This window comes from Aethalodelphis obliquidens, unplaced genomic scaffold, assembly GCF_003676395.1.
Source record: "Aethalodelphis obliquidens isolate GAN/ISIS:26980383/991018 unplaced genomic scaffold, ASM367639v1 scaffold37, whole genome shotgun sequence".
In the NCBI taxonomy this organism is placed as follows: domain Eukaryota; kingdom Metazoa; phylum Chordata; class Mammalia; order Artiodactyla; family Delphinidae; genus Aethalodelphis; species Aethalodelphis obliquidens.
In genome coordinates this window covers 16,265,628-16,281,231 of record NW_020837981.1, presented here as the reverse complement: position 1 = coordinate 16,281,231, position 15,604 = coordinate 16,265,628, and the positions used below count along the sequence as shown (strand labels likewise).

The 15,604-nt window shown below is 39.7% G+C and overlaps 1 protein-coding gene across 2 annotated transcripts in view; it reads right to left on the bottom strand.

Annotated features, from left to right (window-relative positions):
* The window catches only part of DNAJC12 (DnaJ heat shock protein family (Hsp40) member C12), a 34,069-nt gene that overhangs the window by 9,619 nt on the left and 8,846 nt on the right, over window positions 1-15,604 (bottom strand). For both annotated transcript variants that reach the window (XM_027130125.1, XM_027130126.1), the window contains exons 2-3: window positions 13,282-13,360; window positions 3,782-3,921 (exon numbers count right to left, since the gene is read on the bottom strand). In XM_027130125.1, coding sequence (XP_026985926.1) covers window positions 3,782-3,921; window positions 13,282-13,360 — 219 coding nt within the window. The remainder of the gene's footprint in view (window positions 1-3,781; window positions 3,922-13,281; window positions 13,361-15,604) is intronic.

The following is a 15,604-nucleotide window of genomic DNA, read 5'->3' as shown; positions in this document are numbered from 1 at the left end:
TTTTCTGTAGGTTTTATATCAAAATAAAAATGTTAATTTTAAAAAGAGGCAATGGCCTCAGCTAGTGTAAAATATAATCTGCTTGGTTTGGTTTGTTGTTTTGTTTGCTTAGTTTCTTGGGTTTTTTACATGTGAGCGGAATAGAGGAGGCTGGCCAGTGGCTTCGTTTGTGGAGGGGGAAAGATATTGAGAAAGTTAATGAAAAGAGCTGAAAACGTTAGATGTGTGTATCACAGGTCAGCTAGGTGGCCTGTATACAATGTATCAAGAGCTGAAAACGTTAGATGTATGTATCACAGGTCAGCTAGGTGGCCTGTATACAATGTATCAACTTTTTTTTTTTTTTTTTTTTTTTGCGGTACGCGGGCCTCTCAATGTTGTCGCAGCACAGGCTCAGCGGCCATGGCTCACGGGCGCAACCACTTCGCGGCATGTGGGATCTTCCCGGACCGGGGCACGAACCTGTGTCCCCTGCATCGGCAGGCGAACTCTCAACCACCGCACCACCAGGGAAGCCCTCAACTCTTGCCTCAGTACTTTTCTTTTGGAATAAAAGTGCCTACAGTCTGCCTTAGATGGGTGGTGAGGGTTAATGACTGACCTATAGTAAACACTTTGAAAGCATTTGTAGCAATTGGTACAGCATGGGACATTTTTAACGACTTATGAGAATTTTTTCTCAGAATTTTATTTTGACTGCAACCATTTTCCCACAACCATCCTAAAGCCATATATTTTGGAGCAAGAGGGAGAGCCATTCATACCCTGGATCCCTTGGGGTAAAACCATTTAGCAAGACAAGGAGGATTTCTCTAAGATTCTTTGAGCTGGAAAGGTGTCTGTTTTCAAGTTATTCCAAGATCCCAAAGGCCACAGTTACTGAAGTCCTCACTTCATAGTCCCTTTTTTTAAACCAGCATCACATATCTAGACTTAAATTTCCAGCATATTCACTGACCTGAATGAATTCTTAAAATATTTTTACAAATTAGACTATCAGGAGGAACTTCTAAAATGGAAAAGAAAACTTAATAGCTAGTGAAGTGACAGGGACTTGGTGTTAGGAAAAAAAAATACCAATTAGAGTTTCATCACTCTTGGATGATAGAAATGTGTCCACCCTGAAGCTATGGTTCATTTGAGGAATTCTCCCAAGGAGATTCCTGTATTATGAACCTGTGTGACGCTGCAAAAGTACATTGTGATTTGTCCTGCACTTTTAGGGCAAGAGAACATGCAGATGTGTTTTAGATAAACGTCACCTAAAATTTCACCTATAATCCTAAATTATAACCATTTTATTGTCAGAATGACCTATGTAATATACCTAATCCAAACACCCTAATGGTGATGTTTATCTACAAAAAGATGGTGATCTAATAGGTGATGAGCAATACTAGGTATGGCAATTGTTATTAATTTCTCTAGAGTAGTGAGTGTGAAAGGATGGACAGATGAAATGCACACACACAAAAAAACAACTAAAATGTTATAGAGAGAGGTGAGGTTTTCACATGCAGAAGTCACTGTGAGGATTAGAACAGAAAGGAATGAAAGGAAGTTTCGGAAAATCTATCGAATGAGGTACAAAACACATGAAATTTGGTATAGGGGTTTCAAAGTTCACTGAGGAATAGAACAAAAGTAAGTCAGAAACGACAAGGTTGAGCCCAAAGAAGACTGTGCAAGGAAAAATATCACTGCTGATTTAAAATAGGATATGCATCTCATCATTTTTGTACCACTAATAAGAATAAATCCTGAACCAAATGCTAGCCCAGCATAATATTTCAAGTTTGCTGACAAGACTAATGATGCAGCCAGTAAGATCTGATATGTAATTATTGTAAGACCTCAAAGAGTTCATAGTTAAGCTAAATTCTAAGCAGAAACGATGTGTTTGGAGACAGGACATTAGTATTTAATGGAAAGACGTCTGCAATATAAATTAGAGCAGGGGCTTGGAGAAGAGTTTTTGAAAAATCCACAGCTAACTTGATATTAGCAGTTAAAGTTAAGTAATAGAGTTCAGTGGATCATCAAGCAAAATGAACTATAAATCAAAAGGCGTTAAAATAACAAGAGTCACTAATTCAGTAGCAGTTACAGTGTGTAGCACTCAAGAGACTAGAAATAGTTATGTAGAGGTGGCAGAACAATGTTTATTTAGTCAGTGTTAACAAGGAATTTTGGATATACACAATGTAAAAGAAAAAAATCTTATTTTTGTGTATGTGAAGCTGTCACTATTTTTTTAGAGATTCTCTCTAGTTATTTTGTGTATATATTCAACCATCTTATGGTTAGTCCTTCATAAGTACTTAACCCACCTTAAACCATTTGAATATACACTGCATTCCAAAATGAGATTAAGAAAACAGTTTACATGTTATGTAGAGTAGCTTTAACTACATTCCTTGAGAGTTTTTCATTGTTCTTCCCCATTACTTCAAAGACCCTCCCTCATTGTTGCAGGTTTTTTATCAGTGACAAAACAATTTGCTCAAGTCTCCTTAAAATAAAAACTATCCAGAAGGAATCTAAATGTAACCTTGAAGAGCTATAATTCAAGAGATGTGAATCACTTTATACACTAATTCTAATATGTCCCTTAAGACTTCCTTATAAGGTAACTTATGCATTCTATGTCTCATGTTATTGAAAAATGTCCCTGTAAAAAAAAAGCCAGAAAATAAATCATGTCTAAGAATGTAAAAACTGGGCTTCCCTGGTGGCGCAGAGGTTGAGAGTCCGCCTTCCGATGCAGGGGCCGCGGGTTCGTGCCCCGGTCCGGGAAGATCCCACATGCCGCGGAGCGGCTGGGCCCGTGCACCGTGGCTGCTGAGCCTGTGCGTTCGGAGTCTGTGCTCCGCAGTAGGAGAGGCCACGGCACTGAGAGGCCCGCGTACCACACACACACAAAAAAAAGAATATAAAAACCTTTAAAATTATATTTTCTCTACAAAGGTCCATGGAAGAACAAAATAAATACATAACACAGTAATTACAGAGATTATTTTGTATTTACCTTTTCTAATGCCATGAAGGAAAATAACACAATGGTTTAAAAAGTCTCTCTGCATCTATGCAACAATTCTTTCACCAGAATTAATAATGCGAATAATTTACAAATAATTTACAGCTTTCTTTGATTAATTAGGTCCTTTTTTTTTTTTTTTCGGTACGCGGGCCTCTCACTGTCGTGGCCTCTCCTGTTGCGGAGCACAGGCTCCGGACGCGCAGGCTCAGCGGCCATGGCTCACGGGCCCAGCCGCTCCGCGGCATGTAGGATCTTCCCGGACCGGGACACGAACCCGTGTCCGCTGCATCGTCAGGCGGACTCCCAACCACTGCACCACCAGGGAAGCCCAGGTCCTATTTTTTATTGAATTTATTAAGCCTTGAGAAGAGAACAGGCTCATATGAACTAAAAAGATGGAGAATATGAATTTGCAATGGTTCAAGGTTCGGCAGTATTATATGAACAACTTGAGAAGCACAGTTATCAGAATGTATAAAACAGTAAATGATAACGGGGAGCATATACATATACTGAATCAAACAGCCAAAGAGACTGACAAATGTAGTCAGAGGCTCTTCTGGCCCTGATGTACTGACTTTCCCTTCACAGGATTTTGTGGACACTGTGTTATATCTAGATACTACCAGCCTCTTGGTCTTCTCTCTCCTCTTGTCTGCTGACTCTTTAAGCTACTATGTGAGTCTAATCCAGGGGCAGCCTGAGCTTCATAAATTCAGTTAATCCCAGAGAGAAACCTACCGTTTTCACCGAGTCACTCAAAGCTTCCCACTGCTGAAATGGCATCGATATCTGGCTCCTTCGCCAGTGGTCATAGCGGGCTCGACTTGCTCCATTAGTCAAAATCTCCTTTGCCTTCTGCAGTTTCTGAAAAGTCTCCACTAGAAAACAAATTTTAAAATGAGCACTACTTTCCCGGAGGAGTTATTTTTAAACTCCCATACAGTCTAACTGATCTCACTGAAATATGTCTCTGTTATTTACCAGCTGTGTAACCTTGGGCCAGTTCACTTCATCAAGCTTTAGTTTCCTCATTTGTAAAGTGCATCACAAGGACAAGTGAGATTTTGTACATAATGTACCTGGCTCACTGTTTATCCACTCCCTTTACTGAGCTCCAGTGATGTGCCAGGTGCTCTCCCAGGTGCTGATGACACAGATGTGAACAATAGACATAATAATCTACCTCACAGGATAGACGTTTATAAACATTGGGAAAATTACAATCTTGTCTACTAGTAAGAAAACTACCTTTTCTAGTGGTAGTGTGATAGAGGGTAATGAGCAGGCTAGAGGAACAGAGTAAATGAAGACTCTAAGGCAAAAAAAACAAAAAAACAAAAAACCATGTTTATTTAGAGGAAGTAGAGGATGCCAGTTTGGCAGGAAGACACGGGTCAGGGGAAGAACAATGAGGGGTGGGCCTGTAGAGTAGACAAGGACCCGGTCACCCAGGACCTTAGAGGTTATGCTAAGGATTCTGGTCTGTTTTTTCTTGTAAGAGCAATGGGAAGCTCCTGGGAGGTTTTAAACACAGGAAATAACATGGTAGGTGGTTGATAAATGGTAGCTTTGTCACTGATCTATTTGACCAGATGGCATATAATAGAAACTTTTGAAGACCTGTTGGAAACACTTCCAATATGTCTTCTGCTCCTCAGTGAAGTTAAAACTTTCTGTAGAGCAGGATACAAGACCAATATACAAAACTCAATTGTGTTTCTATACATTAGCAATGAACAATCTGAAAATGAAATTAAGGAAACAATTCCATTTACAATAGCATCAAAAAAATAAAATACGGGCTTCCCTGGTGGCGCAGTGGTTGAGAGTCCGCCTGCCGATACAGGGGACACGGTTTCGTGCCTCGGTCCGGGAAGATCCCACATGCCGCGGAGCGGCTGGGCCCGTGAGCCATGGCCGCTGAGCCTGCGCGTCCGGAGCCTGTGCTCCGCAATGGGAGAGGCCACAACAGTGAGAGGCCCGCGTACCGAAAAAAAATATATAGATAATAACAAGTGTCGGTGAGGATGTGGAGAAATTGGAAGCCTCATACAGGTGGGATTGTAAAACAATGTTCCTGCTTTGAACTGCAGTTTGGTAGTTCCTCAAAATGTTAAACATAGAATTACCATTTGACCCAAGAATTTCAACCCTAAGTATATACTCAAGAGAACTGAAAACATATGTCCACACATATAAAAACTTGTATATGAATGCCCATAGCAGCTTTATTCATACTAGCTAAAAAGTGGAAACAACTCAAATGTCTGTCAACCAACAGGTGGATAAACAAAGTGTGGTATATGCTACAACATGGATGAACCGTGAAAACATTATGCTAAATGAAAGAAGATAGATAGTCACAAAAGGCCACTTACTGTGTGATGCCATTTATATGAAATAGTCAGAATAGACAAATCTATACAGTAATTAGATTCGTGATTGCCAGGGGCTGGGCAGGGGGAAATGGGAAGTGATTGCTAATGAATATAGAGTTTCTTTTGTGTTCACAACAATTTTATGAGGTGGATATTATTAGTATTATTCACATTTTACATAGTCTAAGGCTGAAGGAGGTTCATATAACTTGCCCCAAGTCCCTAAGCTACAAGTGATGGAGCCACAATTCAAACCCAAGCCTGCCAGGCTCCCCAGCTAGGAAGGCTACACTTGACTACCTTCCTGCCCCTTCCATTTTCCTGCAATACATATGACCCTCTAATCTCCACTTTCTCCTTAATCTCCAGGGATAATAAAAATCTTCCTTATTCATCACTAAGATCCAGGTTGTACCCTTGAGAAACTCAGAGTCTAGTAAGGAAGCAGACTTATAAGCAAATCATTTCAATACAGTGTGATAAAGAGAAATATAGAAGCAAGACTGGTTCTGCATGGGGAGTCAGGACATACTGTACTAGTTTTCTAAACACTTGGAGTCATCCTTGACTCTTCTCTTTCTCTTACATTTCATTTCTAATTCATTAGCAAATCCTGTTGGCTCTACTTTCAAATGTATCCAAGACCTGACCTCTTGTCCCCGCCTCCACTGCCATCACTCTGGTCCAAGCCACCATCCTCTCTTGGCTGGATTATTATACTAGCTTCTCAACTGATCTCCCTGCCTTTGCCTCAGTCTGTGCTCTACACAGCAGTCAGAGTGATCTTTTTAAAAATAAGTCACATAGGGAATTCCCTGGCGGTCCAGTGGTTAGGACTCTACTTTCACTGCAGGGGGTGCGGATTCAATCCCTGGTCGGGGAACTAAGATCCCAGAAGCTGATCCCACAAGCCACACGGCCCAAAAAAAAAAAAAAAAAGTCACATAATGTCACTCTTCTGCTCAAAATTACTTCCATTTTGACTTTTAATTTCTCTTAGAATTAAATTGAAAATTCTTACTGTGGCTACTAGGTCTGACATGCTCTGCCTGCCCTCTGCCCCTCTCTTCCTTCTCTGACCTCAGTTTTTTAAATATTTATTTATTTATTTATTTTTGGCTGTGTCGGGTCTTAGTTGCAGCATGCGGGATCTTTCATTGCAGCACACGGGCTCTTCATTGCAGTGCTCAGGCTTCTCTCTAGTTGTGGGACATGGGCTCAGTAGTTGTGGCACTCAGGCTCTCTAGTTGTGGTGCACGGGCTCAGTGGTTGTGGCACGTGGGCTTAGTTGCCCCACAGCATGTGGGATCTTAGTTCCCCAACCAGGGATCTAACCCGCGTGCCCTGCATTGGAAGGCAGATTCTTAACCACTGGACCACCAGGAAAGTCCCCTCCTATTTCTCCTATTTTTCCCATCTCCCTTGCTACAGCCATAGTAGGTTCCCTGATGTTCCTTGAGTACACCAGACACACTCCAGCCCCAGGACTTGGCACTTGCTGTCCTTTCTACCGAGAAGACTTTCACCCCAAGCACTCACATGACTTACTTCCTCCAGATGTCAGGTCAGATGTTGTCTTGTCGATGGAGTTTTCTCTGACCATGCTACATAAAATAACTGCCCACTCCATCAGCCCCATTCCTTTATCTCCGTTGCCCTGCTTTACTTTTCTTCATAGTACTCCCTGACATTATATATAGTTATTTGTTTATGATCTGTCTCCTCCATGAGAATACAAACCCCATGAAGGCAGAGACTTTGTTTTGTTTCTGCTGCATCCCTTGTACTAGAGCAGTGTCGTAGGTGCTCAAAAAGTATTTGTTCAATGAATGAATGAGTGAATGCTTCCAATTTGGATGTGAATATAAAGATATTCATATAATGCTATTCCCTGAGCTCTAAGCACCAAAGAAATGACACATGCCCTTAAAACATTTTGTGAATTAGGCACGTTTTAATAGTATGACTTGGAAAAATAATTAAAATTATCCTGATGGTGCTTAAAAATACCTCACAGGAAGTAGTCAATATCCTCTGGTACAGAAGATGTTAGGGCAAATGTACAGTCAATACTGATGGTACCACCATACCAATTGTGAAACTACTGAAATACTTCTGTACCTCAGTTGGTACAGAGCTGCTCTTCCTGAGCTTTAATCCCCCAAACACCACCACTTCAAGTGTTCCTCCAGCAGCCAGAGGTACTGCCAACCATGGCAGGGCACCTCCAGGACCCTGTCCAAAGCTGGGCAGCACAGGTACGTAATAGGTCATTGAATATTTAATATCACTGCTGGAGGTAGTAGGAATTAATAGATTAAAGGGAAGACCCTAAAGATGGGGTTATTAAAAGCTAAGGAAGGGGCTTCCCTGGTGGCGCAGTGGTTGACAGTCCACCTGCCGATTCAGGGGTCGCGGGTTCGTGCCCCGGTCCGGGAAGATCCCACATGCCGCGGAGCGGCTGGGCCTGTGAGCCATGGCCACTGAGCCTGCGCGTCCGGAGCCTGTGCTCTGCAATGGGAGAGGCCACAGCAGTGAGAGGCCTGCGTACCGCAAAAAAAAAAAAAAAAAAAAAAACCTGAGGAAAACAAACACATAAAAAACATCTTGCAATAGCTGCTAGCTCCAGTGAGTAAAATCCTTCCTGTTGCTGACGACAGTGTAAATGTCCCAATGTATAAATGACGTGTCACTTTTTCCAACAGGATAAAAAGCTCATTAAATTATCACCATGGATGCACATGCCAGTTACTACTAGAGCAGAGGCTGTAAAGGTTTACATTTTTATCTATGATTTACCTTCTGTTTGCACATTATTGTTGGCCTCATTTTCCAGAGTTTCCGGAATGAAAGAATTATTCTAATATCAATCCCTCAACAGCAGTTGATAAGCAGAAAGCAAAAGAGACCTTACCTTTCCTGTTAGGTGGCCTTTTCCTTGTTCCATACCCTTCACCACATTTAATAAAAGTGAGTTTGGATTTATATTTGTCCTTTAATATATCCACTAATCAAATGAATCATACAAGATAAACATATACCAGTTCTGGGAAGAGAGATCTCATTTTATAAGCTTATACAAGCAAATGATGATGGAACCTTTAAGAGACATTCTGATTTAACTCCTAGGTCTACTTTGAAAATACGAGGTTCTTTTAATTCATATTTCATAGTATAATTTGTATTATTATTATTATAGCCACAATTTAAATGTAGACCACTTACAATTACTTGAGAAATAATAATAATAATATGATATCAGGACATGCTTTGAAAACAATCTGGAGGAAAATACACCAACTGTTAATAGTGGTTCTCTAGCAAAAAGAGATAAGAGCAGACTTTCACTTTCAACATTATTTAACACTGTATGTTATTTTTATTCCAAGGGGGAAAAAGCAATAAAGAGATTTTAAAGTACAAAAACATTGAAACATCGAAATATTTCAGCCAGTAAGAGACAAAGAGTTCCCCTTCTTCAAATATTCAAATGTCTTTGAAGCCTGCAAATCAATAACAAAAATACCATTTCACGGGTCCTTAATTTAGTTTGAAATCCCTTTCTTCAGGCTCAAAGACAAGTTAATAAAGCATTGGCCTGAAACCATTACTGTTATGTGCACATAGGACTGGCATGAGTACCAGCCAGGGGCTTTTGATCTCAGTGACACAATTTCTATAGCACAACCAGTCCTGCCTCCATCACCCATAACTGCAGAGCAAAGATCTCTAAAAGCCTTAGATTTAGATTTTTTTTTAATGAGAGTGAGAATGATCTAATGTTTACTTACAAAGAGAAAACTGTCCCATTTTGTTAAATTTTTATCTTGGAATGCTGCATAAAAACAAGGAAAGAAAGTCCACTGACTCATAATTGCCAACATTCATTGAGTTCTTCCTACATGCAAGATACATCATTTAATCCTCACAGCAAACACATGAAGTAATAATATGCTATTAGTCTACCCATTCTACCTAGGAGTATGTTGAGGCTCAAAGAGGTTGCCCAAAATCAACTAGCTCATAAGTGGGAGCTAGGAGCAATCCAGACAGACAAACCTGTGTTCATATCTACTACTCCGTCATGCTACCAAATCAGTCATTTCAGTGGCAGCGGTTGAGACTACATTTAGCAAACCAAAAAAGTGTATATACAAGTTTAATTTCTTCTACCTGCAGTTGTTCTAAAGGCTTAGCCTTTCACCTTAATGAAATATGTTTCAAAATCTGTCCAATATATTCTGGATTTCAGTCAAGCTAAAATCAGCATCAGGGTGAATTTTTGTTTCACATTTTTAAATATTTTTATCAGTAACCTTAACCCTTCTCCAAGTGTGTAAAGAACCACTTAAACTTTCAGAAAGCCATATTAATCCAAATTAAGGAAATGGATGCTTAAACAGATTTCAAAGCAGTTTCTACCCAAAGGTTGAATCATCTATCTACTGCAAGCCTTACAAGGGAAGATTTTGATGTCTGTGTACCTTTTCATTTTAAACAATATTTACACAGTCCAGTGTTTCCCTGAACAAGAAGCCTTGTGGTAGCCCGTACATGAAAACTCCTAACACTATGGCAACTAGAATGGCAATGATTGCACAATGATTCATCATGCACCCTGAATAGAAATTGTTTGCTGGGGACAGAAAAACAACTCAAAGCCATGCTTTACTGCAGAGGAACCCAGTTAAAGAATAATCTGTGGTGGTGGGTTTTTTAAGTGTTTATCAAATTTTTATACTTTTATGCTAGGACATCTATCTTAATATTAACTCTAGTTTAGAGAGGTAATTCATATGTCTCCTACAGAAATGTTCACAAGTTCATTCTTTCACTCATTCAAGAAATTATGTGCACAAAGTAGCTGTCCTCCACTGCAGGTGCTGTGCTAGGTGCAAGGCATACCACTTTGAAGGAGATAAGCAGGAAGCCAGGCTCACTGAGCTTCCAGTATGACTAATAAGCAAATTGTCAACAAGAGGACAATATGATACACAGTTGGCCACCTGACGTATACGCAGGGTGCTCTGGGTAGCTGGGGCACACATAAATCCCAGAGGAAGTGATGGCTAGGCTGAGACCTGAATCAGGAGCATGACCCAACCAATCAAAAGCAGGGCAGGGATGTGGGCAGGCCTCGGGGATGTTCCAGGCAGAGAAAGCAATAGGTATAAAGGTCTAAAGAGTGGAGAGCAGGGCACATCAAGGAACCAAGGTAGTTGTGAGTGGCTGAAACATGGGGTTGTAAGCATGGTGGTGGAGAGAAAATGAGGATAGAGAGATAAGTGGGGGGAGCACAGCATGAAGGGGCTTGTACCTAAAGGCCCAGCAATGGCAAAGAATGAGCTATCGCTACACGTACAATACGGGCAAATATCACAGACATAAGGTAAAGCGAAAGAAGCTACATGCAAAAGAATACATACTGTGTGATTCCATTTACATGAAATTCAAAACTAGGCAAAACTAATCAATGATGATAAGATCCAAAAATGGGAGAGGGTGCTGACATTGAACAGGATATGAAAAGGGACTTTCCCTGGGGTGGTGGAAATGTTCTACATCTTCATCTGGGCAGTGGTTAAACTGGTTATATGTGGACAAAAATTTATCAGGTTTACACTTATGATTTGTTCACATTGCCTTAATGAAAAAGGGGAGGGACTTCCCTGGTGGCCCAGTGATTAGGAGTCCATGCTTCCACTGCAGGGGGCCTGGCTTCAATCCCTGGTCAGGGAACTAAGATCCTGAAAGCCATGTGTCGTGGCCAAGAAAAAGGAGGAGGGTCAAATGAGCAGAAATAATAGTTAAGTATCTAACAAAAGATGACTTCATACACTGGAAAATGACTTGTTTATACAAATCAAAGGGATCAATGATTTCTATAGAAAAGTAATTAAGAGATTTACGATAAGGTAAACTTTTTTAATGAAGAGGGGTTGGGTCTTACCATTTGTGAAATATGGAGTTATAGACAGGTCTTAATCATAATATTTTCCTTATAGAAAAATCACATCTATACACATACTATACACATACCTATAGTATGTACATATAGTAAACATAGTCATCAAATTTAAGATAGTATTACCTACCCTGAGGGTAAAATCAGGGTAGGAATACACAAGAGATTTTAACTGCACTGGTAAAGTTTTAAGCTGTGTGATACACACATGGGCATTTGTTATAGTATTCTTTGTACTGTTTTATACATATTAAATCTTTCATTTCTTTCCATAACTAGAAAGAAAGACCACTATTTGCAGTGTGAAGCAATTAAAGGAGTCCTGTAAGGATTCAGGCATGAAATGATAGTGGCTTACCTACCGCAGTGGCTCTGAGGATGGAGGGAAGAGGACCTACAGGAGAGAGATGAGGAAGGCAAATCACCAGCATTTGGTAGTCAATCAGATGTAGATGTGAGGCAGAGGAAGGAGACAGGTTTTTGCCTGACCAACTGAATGAATGGTGGTGCCATTTATTGAGATGGGGAAACATAGAAAAATGAGCATGATTTTAAGAGGTGAGAGGAGGATGAATAACAAGTCCAGTTTTTCACAGAGTGACTTTGAATTGTCTCCAAAAGGAGATTTCCAAGAAGCAGGTGAAGCTACAGTCTGAAACTGAGGAATGAGAACTGAGTTAAGGATAGATTGGAGAGCCATCAACAAATAGCTGATGATTGAAACCACAGACTTGGACAAAACTCCAGAGAAAAAATGGGGAGTAAACCCAGAAGAGAGTTTAGAAGGGAACCTTAGGACAGAAGGGAAGGAAGTCACAAATGAGACAGAAAGAGCAGCCCAAGAAGTAGGAGGAAAAGCATAAGGGCGTACGGTAGCTAAGAAAAAGGAGTGTCAGGAAGGTGAGCATGGGGCTTCCCTAGTGGCACAGTGGTTGGGAGTCCGCCTGCCGATGCAGGGGGCACGGGTTCGTGCCCCGGTCCGGGAAGATCCCACATGCCGCGGAGCGGCTGGGCCCGTGAGCCATGGCCGCTGAGCCTGCGCGTCCGGAGCCTGTGCTCCGCAACAGGAGAGGCCACAACAGTGAGAGGCCTGTGTACCGCAAAAAAAAAAAAAAAAAAAGGTGATCATGGTCAATAGTACCAAATTCTGATGCAAGCTCAGGGAAGGTAAGGACTACAATGTGGGCCATTGAATTTGGCAGCCAGGAAGTCCTTAGTGACTATTACAAGAACTGTTTCCTAGAAAGGTGAGGAGGAAGACTGGGATAAATTGAAAAGGGCAAAAGGGAAGTAGAGATACCAACTGTGGACTTCTTTTTCAGGAAGTTTGGCTCTAAAGGGAAGGCAAGAGATAGGGAAGGAGCAGGAGGGCAACAGGTTAAGGAAGGATTATTGGTTTGCTTGTATTTTTTCAAGCTGAGATACACAAAAGCATTTATGCATAAATTTATGATCATGAAATGTAAAATATGATAAAGAAAAAACAAATGTGCGAATATATTATTATATAATATATATGGACCTATTCAGGTCTTCAAAATGAAGAAAACACAGCAAGGTTCTCATCAAGACAGCCACCTGGTTACAAACATATTTAAGTCATGTTAACATTTGAGAACTGGTGAAATAAAGCATAAACTGGACAGATTTGAAACCATAAAGCAGAACATTATAGCAGAAAGATAAATGAATATCAAATGACTACTGTTAGAAAGATAGACCTTACCCAATTCCCTCCTCACCTTCCATCTGATAGTGCAAAAATATTCTTTGACATTGAATGAAAGAATAATTTTGAGTGTAAATAGATAAAAGAAAATGAAGTTACTATTAAAGCCATTTTAGATCTCTATGCTCTACATTTTCATGAGAAACAGCCATTATTAAATACTTACCAGCTTTGGAGTTTTCAGGATGCTTGTCAGGGTGACATTCCAGGGCCCTGACCTTAAATTCTGCCAGGATTTGTTCAGCCTAAAAGAAAAATCAATGTTTAAAATAAGGAATCCAGGGCTCCCCTGGTGGCGCAGTGGTTGAGAGTCCACCTGCCGATGCAGGGGACACGGGTTCGTGCCCCGGTCCAGGAAGATCCCACATGCCGCGGAGCGCCTGGGCCCGTGAGCCATGGCCGCTAAGCCTGCGCTTCCGGAGCCTGTGCTCCGCAACGGGAGAAGCCACAACAGTGAGAGGCCCGCGTCCCGCAAAATAAATAAATAAATAAATAAAATAAAATAAGGAATCCAATTTGAATGGAATGAAGGAAGAAGCTGGGTGTCAGTTTTTCCCAAAAAAGCCATGATCACACAACTTTTTATTTTGATCCCTATATTTGTATTTTGACTTTTTACTCTTAAGAAATTATTTTCTCAGTTACAAAATTCAGAAAGTATCCAGTAAAAGTTCCTATTCAAATAGTAGTCTGTGATGACAATTTAACTTGCTACTGTATTTAGATGATGGCCCAAGACATCTATGAGTTCAAATGTCAAAAATGGTCAGATAGGTTTATCCTAAGAATATATGAAAGGTGAGTTTACACATCCGAGTTCTTCTAAGGATGCTTAGCCACCAACCATTATTCAAGATGACTATCCAGCGACTTCCTTGGCATTCCAGTGATTAAGACTCTGAGCTTCCTTTGCAGGGGGCATGGGTTCAATCCCTGGTCGGGGAACTAAGATCCTGCATGCCATGTGGTGTGGCCAAAAAAATTAAATTTAATTAAATTTTTAAAAATCAATTAAAAAAAAAGACTATCCAGTTTATAAATTACCCATTATAAAGTTCTTTCTGTCTGCCTTTTGGCCCTTTTCTTTTTTATTAAGAATTTCACAGTTGGGCATTAGGAGGTTAGATAAATGTAGTCAAAAGGTACAAACTTCCAGTTATAAAATAAGTACTAGAGATGCAATGTACAACATGATAAATATAATTAACACTACTGTATGTTATATATGAAGGGTGTTAAGAAAGTAAATCCTAAGAGTTCTCATCAGAAGGAAAAAAATTTCTATTTCTTTAATTTCATATTTATGTAGATGATGGATGTTCAATAAACTTACTGTGGTAATCATTTCATGATGTATGTAAGTCAAATACTATGCTGTACACTTCAAACTTATACAGTGCTATATGTCAATTATATCTCAATAAAATTGGAAGGAAAAATTTTTCACAATTTTTAGAAAAAGGATAAACCTGATAATTTTGTTACCAATAAACAGTTTGGTTAGAGATTTTGATTGGGAAAACAGAAACTTCAACCCAAACTAAAATGAGATTTGAGGGCCATTTATGATTTTATTTGATTTCACTCACCCATCTAATCCTTATTATCATGAATTATCAAGACTTGGCTTCATTAATTGTAATTGCAATGTCAACAGCAGGATACAACAGTGGTTATGTGGCTCTTGGATTCTGATTACTTTGTTTTAAATCCCAGTTCTGCCCTGAGATTTTAGGCAAGTTGTGTAATTTCTATGTGCCTAGGTTCCCTCATCTTTACGTTGCATGAATAAGTCGAGCACTTAACACAAAGCCCAATCACAGTAAGAACTCAATAATAGTAGCTATTATTAAATGTCAGTGGTTAAGTAACTTGAACTCATTTAGCTTATTACTATAGAAGCTGAGTTTTTTGTTAACTAAGCAGATGGAATTCAAATCTAATAATTGTAACCACTGTTTTATGTGGCCGAATTCTTCAGACTTAGGGACCTATTATCAAGTACTATATTTACTATACATGAATTAATGTATAGCATTAAAGCAAATTGCCTCTTGTTTGAGAAATGAATTCTCAAGCAGTTCAGCTCAGTATTGTCAGAAGATTCATGGGAAAAACATTTTTATCAGCTCCACGTCATCCTTAATCAATTCTCATAAAAAAATCTTCACTTTTACAATCAAAGACAGGCTGTATTAGATATGAATATGTTTAAAGCCCAGACTGATATCTCTACTCTTTTCCATGTTAAGCATGTACTGGGAAACACTTGGAATAACAGGAAGAGATATATTTCCTAGTAAGAACTGTAATTAATTATGTTTCCTCTTCCTGGGTGCTCCCTTTACCCCTTAGTCACCATAACCTGCTAATAGAATGAAGAAAATTGAGATTGGGGCTTGCTTTTAAATTTTAAAAATTTTAAAGAATCTAGTAGTAAGCTTTTTTTTTTTTTTTTTTTTTTTTTTTTTTTTTTTTTTTGTGGCCTT